At 40.2% G+C, this 10,704-nt stretch overlaps 1 protein-coding gene across 1 annotated transcript; it reads right to left on the bottom strand.

Moving 5' to 3' along the window:
- Positions 1–982: 982 nt before the first annotated feature.
- On the bottom strand, positions 983–10,513 carry LOC111270854 (uncharacterized; the record flags this gene model as incomplete). The annotated part of the gene is given in 4 exon segments (XM_022851294.2): positions 983–2,326; positions 3,571–3,739; positions 4,105–4,751; positions 6,281–10,513. Coding segments are annotated over 3 exon segments (2,143 nt in total), but the record flags the coding sequence as incomplete, so codon positions are not given.
- Between the last annotated feature and the right edge of the window lie 191 nt (positions 10,514–10,704).

Raw genomic sequence — 10,704 nt, 5'->3', positions numbered from 1 at the left:
ATATATGCATTCGACGACAAAAAGATAGTAGACAAGCTTATTCCTCGTTTATAATATGAATGCGTTCAGTGTTTTTAAATCGATCGCGACGTCAGAAAATTACTATCGAGCTCGAAAATATGTCGGTAATAATATGTACAGTGGTAACTGTCTAACAACCTATCCTCTAAACTCCAGTATTGTGATTTTTTAGCTACGCTATATTGTACAGTGGATCGTATTGAGCCTCCTCTACTACTAAAGTTGTCATGTTAGCAAATGTTTAAATACGTATATTGTTCGAATATGTGAAAAGTTTAGTATCTTCGTAAGCTATTGGCTAAGTAAAGCCCAACAACGAATTAAGTGCGTTCGCCCCAAAAAAAGGATATACCCGAATTTCCTTAATACTAAGCATACATGGCAATTGGAGACTGCGTAAATATAAGGGAAGCGCCAGACCGCGTTACACTAACCATTCAATCGATGTGAATCACTCGGAGCAGTGAAGATTTTCATAAATTGAATCTTATGCTTTGCCTATAAAAAAAACAATATCTTTGGAGTAGCGTGCTAACGAATATCTTTTCTAGGTTTAGAAGCGGCAGCTACATGAATAATGCTCTAGGGAACGGAGATCGTTCGGTGCCCTTTACTTTATGTTTGACAAACTACCGATCCTTGTTAGCCCGTTATGTACAAGATACAAGTAGCCTAGTGGTAATATAATCCTATTCTAAATGAACTGAGGTTTGACATTCACGGAGGTTGTATCCTTAAAATGCTTATTCGTTGCTTATACTAGCTGATCTATTGTACAATAACTGTACAATGTATTAACAAAAAGAGCAACGACAAACGTCACTATCTTAGGGAACATCGAATTCCGATTTCATGCCAGACTACTTATATTTCTTGAATAGGACAAGAAAAAGGACGACGTTTTCTTACAGCTGTGTCTCTGTAAGTGTTTTTACTTCTAGAAGTGGTACGGTTCGCTTACGTTCCTCGGAAGTCGTGTTCGTTAAGCAGGTCTGTCGTCTCTCCAGACCACTTCGGCTAAACGATACCGGGTCCTTTTTGTCGAATACAAGTCGGCGTAGATCACCGATGATATTTGGTTTACACGTGAATCCGATGAATATAAATACACCTTGAATGAAGCCAAGTATTAAGAAGGGATATGTGAACGCAGAATGACCCAGTTCACTTTCAGTCACAAACGACGATATGCCAAACAGCCAGGTCAGCCCCACTATGATAGCAAGCCGAAGATAAAGTTTCATTCGGACCATCTCTCGTCTGTGATTCGATGAGGACGTCGTCGGCCCTGTCGGAACTCGGCCAACCCGACTCTGAGCCTGTCGGATGCGAACAGTCGTGTAGATAAACAGCGAAAAATTTGCACTAATAATAAGTAGTGTAGGAAGAGCGAAGAATATAAGAAAGCCACTTCGGTTACCAAACCAGCATACCTCGACGCCGTACGCCGGCGCGAAACGACTGGTAGGTGACAACCAGCCAACCAGGACCCCGCTCAGAACTACACATAACGAGCCTGTTAATGCGAGAATCACGTAGCGTCGCAACAAATGATGTGGATCACTAAACATATTGTACGCGAGACACCTGCAAGAATCCACCGCCATGATAAGCATCCAGAAAAAGGACGAAATGTAGAAAAAATGTGCTCCAATAGCCACCAGCTCACAACTAAGATGGCCTGGCTCGACATCGTCCTTAATCAGAAATGTCATATGTCCGAGAAGGATACACGAACTAAGTATAATAATGATCCTGCCTGAACGTGAAGAACGAGTTGAAGGCAACGCGAGATAGACGACGATTTGCAGAGCCAGACAGACGCATGAACTAATCAAGCACACCTCCGAGACACGCTCGAGCGCCGGTGTGATAGGTTGAGTTACTGGGGTGGTGGTACAGACGCGAACGTGGGTTACAGTGCCCCACGTGTCCGTTATGTTGGTATAATCAGAGAAGACCCTTTCTACAGATTTCCACAGGATAAGGTGCGAATTCAAAAACCTGACCCATTCCACGTCTAACGTAAGGATGAAGCAACCGACTTGTCCGTTATCGGTAACGCACTGCGCTCCGTTCCAAATGAGGCCCACTTCGCAGAGTACAGGCTGACACACGACGCCCATGACAGCGACCTGCCCTGGAAGACATTCTAGTTCTGGAACGAGCAGGAAGTCTCCAATGATACGAGGACTTTCCAGTGCTGGCGATGGAGCCGGTAGGCCCACAGTGAGTTGTCCTAATGAAATTCCACTGCAAAGTGCACAGTGCACATTGCGATAGACGACTATATCCTTTGCAGAGCCTGGAATAATACCAAAAAGTGCAATAATGAAGGTTCCAGAAACTGTAGCATAAGATCACCAATCATAGCTTCGGAATCAATCGTCTTAATAACTAATTACTATCAATAACTACCAATTACAAGCAAAACATGATACGACCGTGTCTTCACTTTTCAAAATGAGATGTATCCTACCATATGCACCCATACTATTGACTTTGCAGAAATTACCAGAGGCAGATCCCTCTTAGGGAAAGAAATCGGCCTCGAAAGTCAGACGCAAGTTTATTTTCTACTTTCTATATTCTGTGGGTGAGGACCTTCCTTGCAACCACATTTTGTCGAATGACTAACTTCATTTCTTAGGAGGTACCTTTCTGGGTATAACTAAACACAGTATTCAAATTTAGATACTTCTGTAAGTACAATTTTACTGCCAGTAATAAACGTAGGTGAGACTGACCCTGTCATCGAAATGTCCTTTGGAATTGTCATTTCGTTTATTTGTTTCTGATTATTAGGCCGAACTTGCTCGCAGACCGGGCAGAACTGCAGATTTCTTAGAAAGTCGAAATCGACTTGGTACTGTCTTAGAAAACAAAATACGATCCTGCTATCTTTCAGTCAAATTTTGGTTATGCACCCGCTAAAGTAACAAAGTGGCTAGGTTCATCTTCTTTATGCTAGTATCACAAAGATGCCACTAAATGATTAGGGAACGGGGAAACGATTTAGCGACTTCTTCTCACTACCTGAGTACTTAAAATTTGACTTCAAATAATTATATTTAAAGAGTTACGACACTCGGCGCGATCTAAGAAAAAGATCCAGATCTACTTCCAACAGTTACAGAGCGCACTCGATAGCATTTCGAAACGCAAGACGCTATTGAGCTTTTGGAGCGGACACGACAGGCTGAGTCATTGGGATCAGCTTTCTTTTGGCCTGGGTTACCTGTGTTTGACGCCTTTACTAAGGTTAAAGGCAACTTTTGAGAGCCTACGGAACAGGGTCGCTGAACATGTCCTGAACAAGCAGCATTTTAAAGGCGCAACCGAACTAACATCTCTACGGGGCGCCAAAGATACTTAATGCCAGCCTCATTATCAGCCAGAGAAACTGTAAGGAGCTCGAGTGCATGTGCGGGTTTCCACACTTGGTTTAATTGGCAATCCTTAGGTGGCGAGAGTATTCAGATCAAACTATCCGAAGCTCTATCGGAGTGAGGTTAAATCCGAAATAAACTGACAGCGACAGCAACGTACCTGTATACACGTATGCGGTGTACTGGCTGCATAGTTTCGAATCTGAAGTGTCTGCAGAGTCGTTACAAGCGTTGACCGTTGGAAAAGGTGGGCAAAGGCTTGTATTAAATACGTCAGTAAAATTCGTCCAATCAAATTCAACTACGTCCACAGCTAATGTGTATTCGTCCTAAAGCAAACGGGACCAGACATTGATATTTTTTTAATAACAAAATCCAACCATGGTATGTTATTTCTAAAATCAGATAGATTAATATTTGCCAGCTCAGTTCTGCAAACCTGCTTCTCACTGGTGATTATATCATTATTAGGCAACGTTAGCGGAATAATGAACTTTGGTTTAACACTCTTAGTTTCCATTTTGCGTTAGTTATTTGCTCAAATCAAATAAAATCTCAAGAATTATGAATAGCACAAAGGTACCAGGTCATTTTTTGCGCGTATCGACCCTCTGCATCCACTACGAGTATTACCATGATTGACTAAAAAGTAGATTTGCTATACAATAAATGTCTGTTATAGTCGTATACCAACTTTCTCATAAAAGAGATGGTACTTCCTCGTCGTCTCATTGTAGTACCAATTGCGTTCTTGAAAAAGCTTCCTGATCCCACCGCGTACATCAACGTTTTTTAATGGCGGTACACTTGGCCACCAGCTAGCCCTTCTCTTCCATTTGTATCGACTGGTTTTTAGCACGCTTTCTGGTATATTGCATCTCGCGCAATACTCGTTACGAAATAATATTCCATGCACGAAAACAGGTTCGTGAATCAACGACGAAGGCTGGTCCACGTTGCCGTTGCAGCCGTCTAGCAGAGTGCCGTTGATGCATTTCGAGAATACATAGTAAAAACGTGAACTCGAGCCCGAGCGATAACAGTGATAGTTCTCGTTTCTTAAGGGCTTCTTTGCATTTGAGTAGTCCACACAACAGTCACCAAACTGTAGGCAAAACGCGTCGCAATAGCAGACATCGCCAGCCAGTGCAGTGATGTCCGGCTCACGGAGCGTGTCGCCTTGACAAAGGTGACGGTTCTGCCCGTAAAATCGAAGTTTATCGATTTCCCGTCGAACCGCATGAAGATCTACTTGAGACCGCGAGGTGACGTAGACAGCGATAATGAGGAGAACCAAAATGGAGGCTTCAGTATCTGCTGACATATTACCTCACGAATTTGCTGAAAACGACGCATGGGAAATATAAAGGAAAAATCGCATTAGGCTTTTTTCAAACGAAAATGCCGCCATGAAGATCAAACTTGACGTATTTAAGCATTTGCAAAATATTTCAGCTCGACAACTTATTAATTTAAGAAGATTCCATTGATGCGTAAAATGAATTCGAAAACAGATTTGGAAATTATAGTTCTGACGCTCGCATCACCTAACCGACTCTGAGAAGGTCACTTTAAGTTTTACCACACTGTGACAGAAATGCAAAGGCCGGTTGTATGTAAAATAATTCCTAACAAAAACACACAGCTTGACATAATGTACTTGCTACTAGGATGAGCTGCCTGATATGCTAAAAAAAGAGCTAGTTTTTTATTTTTGCTTAATTATTTTGGGCAGAGACTTATTAGGTTTGTGGTATTGAAACATATGCTTTTAAGAAAACCTTCTGCCCATTCCGCGAAGTTCACATTCAGAAAACCGTCTGAGCCCTAAAATTTTGATTGTGATAACCAATTCTACTAAAAAATAACGATAACTTGTTAATTTAACCGGCGTCTCATATAAGTCCGATTAGAATGTTAACAAACTATATTTCGCTATTTGGCACCAAACGGCGATACTAATTTTTATTGATAGCGGTCATGGCCAGGCTGAACCATGTTGTGTCGGCTACTAATATACACAATATATATATACGCCTTGTAATAGTCCGAAGCAGCTATCTTGAGCATATAGAAAATTTGAGAAAAATTTCATGGTGACACTGGGGGCGTAAACTGTACAACTTACGCTGATAGATAGCATGGGTATGTTCTGAAAGTACACTTAATTTACGCTATATGGTCTCAAAGCAGATTTATATATAAGTCGTGTTTTTCTGAGAAATCCTATTGTGAGATGCTCTCTCTTGATAAGATCTTCGTCACTCTATTCAAAAGGGAAATCGACCTCTTTTTAGATCCTAAGACGCTCATCCACGAGGTTACTATATTCTGTTAAATCCGATAAAATAAACATTAATAGATGTTTAATTTATGTTGAGTGTTAGAGGCACGGTCGTGCGGGACTGAGCTCGTTATGAAACCTCTTTGTTTAGCGTCAAGAAGGAAAAAGACTAAGGTTTAAAAGCTGTGTATTTCAAGACTAAAAAAGACAGTGCTCGGAGCATTCCGTGAGGATCATCGACATGCTACTGAATGATATGCACATAACATTGCGTATATGAAGCCCAAACCGAGATTTCATGTTACGAGCTAAATGCAGTAGTTCATTTAAAGACAAATGTAACAAAAACTAACGAAAATCCCATACGTACGTTATTTAGATAAACCCGAATCAATCCAATGCCTGAATACAGAACCGGTACCATACTTGGCTTAGCTGATGGAAAATTTCGGCCAAATTTGCAAAACCTTTTTTCCACCAATACCCTTATGATCAAATACACCTAAAAGAAGGTTAGTTTTTTAGCTTTGAAGTCGGTTAGGGTAATAGCTGGCTCTCCGTTCTTATAAACAATTTCTTTCCATACCTTATATCAGGTCCTAGTCCACACGAGCGTGCATCCTTTGCAATTCATCTACCCACCAGTTTGCGGTAAGCCACTCATGTTCCGCGCGCGCCTTTTTCTTGTTTGAAAGCCACACCACGAATAACAACTTTTACAAGGTGTATTTTAATTTCCCTTTGCTTCCGATGAGTCAGCTAAAGCCTATCGTTTCGTTACTGCAACGTCTGCCAGCAGTGATGAATTGTTACCAGCGTCGACTACGGGTCGTCACAGGTAATGCGGCCGGCAATGACGCATAAGCCTCCTTCCGTCAGCTACCGACTGACGCGCCCTCTAGATAAACTCCCCGCTCGTTAACGACACCCAAGCCTCACCCCGTCTTCCACAACTGGCAGCAAAAGAGAGTATACAATCTGAGTTTGTCCTAGAAATTTATTTGGGCAGCGTAAGTCCAACACTGCGTAGACAACGCCCAATAGCATTCCTAAAGTTCAGCAAGTCTTAAACACTTCCTCTTGCTAAACGTACTCTAATAAACAAACAATACCGTGATTTCTGCGAAAAACGAAGTACCCGAAAATGAGGCCATACCCGAGTGTGTGGGTCACGGCATAAATGATTCTGATGGGTTTTTATGGCATACGTCACGGTCTTGGCGGGAGCGATATTGCGCAGTGGGCATGACTGGTAAAAGCAAGATGACAAGTTCTGTATGATCTGGGTTGATAGTTCACTTTATCGTATTATACCTGTTGGGCACTTCAATTGTCCCAATTAGTTGCACCGAGTATGAGACATTAGTACAATTACGGACAAAGCTACGAATAGCTTTCAAATCATTTTCGAAATGGCGAAAACATATAATCTGATAGCGAGTATAATTTTGGTCTTATATAAGATAAAGTCATTGTCGAATCATTGACAACATTGCTGGGAGTGAAACAAGCTGTCAGTTTTCTATCGAAACTACTACTCCATTGACGTATAGTTTTCGCAGGTTCTATCCTTTATCCCTCTGCAATGTGTGTGGATGCGGTGTTCAGTTAGTCTTTCTAATGACCATTCTCGATCATCCACCCATTTGTATCCCTTACGTCATAAAAATCTTAGCGTGAGCCGCGTGAAAGCCCACTTTCTCTCTGTTTCACTGTCGCCTAAACACACAGATATCGTGACCTATATGCAGTTAATCTTGTAATGCAGTCTAAGAATATCGGTCCTGGCCGAAGGACTCGAGTTCCTAGTTGGTAGAACTAATGACTTTTCTGTCAAGGCGAATAATAATATGACTATTTTATGGATTGTTTTTTAGGGTATTCATAAATCAAATGGGTATCAAGTGGGTAATAGCTTATTTTATGCTCGCTATCGTACGTTGAATTACAGATTACGTTGTACACAAAACATAATATGAAGCTAAGCATGCAGACCATTCCGTATTTTGTTGAAGCCCATGTTTAGATATCACAACAAAAAAAAATACCCGACAGGACATGTTAATTAATTAAAAGTTTCTCATTTTCTCAAAAAAATCAAAGTTTACCGTTACTCTTAATAGCCCAATAACGGGAACATTGCGAGTGACGGTAAAATTCCATAAGGCAGCACATAACTAAGCCCGCCTAATGCTTCATATAAGACGTCAAAAAAGAATATGGTATATAGAAAATTCCGTAAAAGAAACACCGATATAGCTAGGCATCATATAGAATACTAAATTATTTCTTCTACAGCCATAGTATGCTACATGGTACACCTAGCTGGTGAGATTGGAAAAACTTCGGTCTTGATAGAGCTCTGTGCTTTGATCTCCTATAAAATTTACTTATTCGTGTAACTGAAGGGTCTCAAAATTATTTCTCTTTTATGTTGTAGTTGGCTTATAAATACATATTGAATATATACTGACAATCAATACGACTGATGTGACTATTGTACAATTTATGTAAACATCAGCGTTTATAAAGCGTTATACCATACTGGCCATAAGAGTATGTCCTCTTATAGCCAGTATGGTGTTTAAGTAACGTTATCAAACTTGACAAGTTCTGTCGTTGTCTTTTATCAACTACTAAGCATTTTTTTTATTGAACATTTTAATGATGTGTGCTTCAGTCAGAAATTAAGGGGAGACCTCTTACCTTGACAAAATTGTGCACTCATATTCCTTTTTGCGCTCGTTGATTACGCAGGTATAAATGCTTTAACCATATCTTAATTTTACCCTAAGCAAAATGTTAGCATTTTCTCTCAACAATTTAACAAGCTTTTTTCCAGATTACTCCTTATCGGTTTGATTATTTTTTTAATTTTTTGAGAATTTTGAAACTATTTTCCCGTTGATATACTTCTGGCGCTGTAGTGGAACCAGAAACGAAGATTGTGCTAACGTATGGTTCTATTTGTCAGGTAGTTTTTGCCGACGGAAACTTAAGCCATTAGGGCCAGTAGATGGTTGTTATTTCAGTCAAGCGATACCCTGCGAAGAAGGGCTTATAAAATTCAATGATGAGATCTTTTCCTCATGATGTAGCGAATTATCAATACATATTAAATATTAGACAAGAATTTATGTTTAAAGTAGAAACCTAGAAAGTAGTAAGCTAAGACTAATATTCGATCCAGCACTTGATATTAAAAAAAAAAAAATGTTTACACCAACATGTTAACTCTCTGTGTGTTTTGCCTTCTTGCATTAGACAGTCATAAGATTGCAAAGAAAAGAGTGTTTTAAATGTGTTGAGCATTACGCCTACAGCTACCGCTAAGCATTGCTTCAAATGCTAGTACAAGTAGAAGTGTGTCTACGCCCAATTTCAAACCCAGGTCACATCAGGTGACCCAACGTTAAGTGGGCTAACACATTACCATTACACCATCACGGGAACGTCGGGGTCGATCGGTGCAACGCGTGAAAAGACCCACGCCAGAAACGTGAATTTAGGTACCTCGTAAACTGCGTTACTTTCCGTTGTATTATATACCTATATCCGATACTTGTTTCGTTGCAACTAAATTACCAGACACTTTGATTAGGCATAGCATTACTCTAATCAATCATTGACGCCCAAGGCAGTCAGTATTAACTATCACTACTACAGAATAGCTAGCTTCCTAGAAGTGTATGAGACTGTAATAAAAGATTCGAGTAGTGTTTTGCGATCGAGTAGTGATATTTTCTATGCACCTTTCAATACTACCTAATCCTGAGTGTTTAAAAACAGAACAAAAACATAGCAGGGCCAGAAAAAATACAAACAAGCCTACCAACTTACACACACGTCGAAGATTTTTAGTTGAATCGAAGGAAAAATGACCGCGATCCCGGGCGGTAAACATTGCCGGGATATAATAATCAGCAGCATCGGCTGGTCGTAAATGAAAAGACGTACAAGCTAACCGGATGATCACAAAGTAAAACCGATCTGACGGAAGAGATCAGTCAAAGAAACGGAGGCTTAAGGCCATAATAATTGTAAAAAAAAAAAACAGCTTAAACGAAGCACGCATTTTAACGGCTTTTCGGACGAGTTCAAATACCGCTGGTCAACTTAGTGTGAGTGCTTAACAGGTCCAGAATCTAGTGGCTTTTTTGTTGGTTTTTACAAGGCATACCAAGACTTGACGAATCTAGAGGTTGCCCGAAACAGCGTGGCAGCATCATAAACATTCACACTTTTAACGGCAAAAGGAACCCATAACTGCACCTCTTATCGGGTATGAAGGTGAAAGCTATGAAATAATTAGGCCTTCATCGTATTATTTGGTAAAGAAAAAGGACCGGGATCGATAGCAATTATCGTCGTGGGATGAAAATAACTTACGAAGTTCTTAGAAAAGTCCGATCAAAAACATCCGCGCTACACTGTGGTGAATTATTTAAGATTTTTCACAACCCAACCTTTTTGATCCAGCGGGTTAACACCTGCTAGACCAAAAAAACAGCCAGAACTTAGCGTTACATTTCGTTTTTATCCAACTAGTAGGCAGCCCGTATACAGGAAGTAGAATTTACGGCAGTTTAATTTTGAAGACAGTTCAGGCATTGTCTTCGTAGATACCACGAACTGTTTCTTCCAATATTAGAAATAAATGCTCTGGCAAGGATTATTACGGGTAGAGCACACACGTTTTTTTTATCGTCAGCTGCTTACACTCACGCTAGCAATGAAAGCATCCTTCCAACAAAAACAGTGTTAATATTCCTTAATGAGCCATATAACCTACCTTCATGAGTAATGTGTAATGCCATATTAAAGAAACAACCCATTCACTATCAAGACGGATCAGCAATCGTCTATCTTTCAGCAGAGTAACCATTCCGAATAACTTTACTATGTAGATATTTATCGTAATGAGAAACGTCTAGACCAATTGCCAGGCATACGTTAGTTTAAAATTATTTTTTTTTTTTTTATAAAATGACACACATTCTGTTTTTACAT

The sequence above is a fragment of the Varroa jacobsoni genome, unplaced genomic scaffold (assembly GCF_002532875.2).
Source record: "Varroa jacobsoni isolate VJ856 unplaced genomic scaffold, vjacob_1.0 contig00148, whole genome shotgun sequence".
Taxonomy (NCBI): domain Eukaryota; kingdom Metazoa; phylum Arthropoda; class Arachnida; order Mesostigmata; family Varroidae; genus Varroa; species Varroa jacobsoni.
Note: the sequence above shows the minus strand (reverse complement) of the source record. Positions and strands in the feature narration are given on the sequence as shown.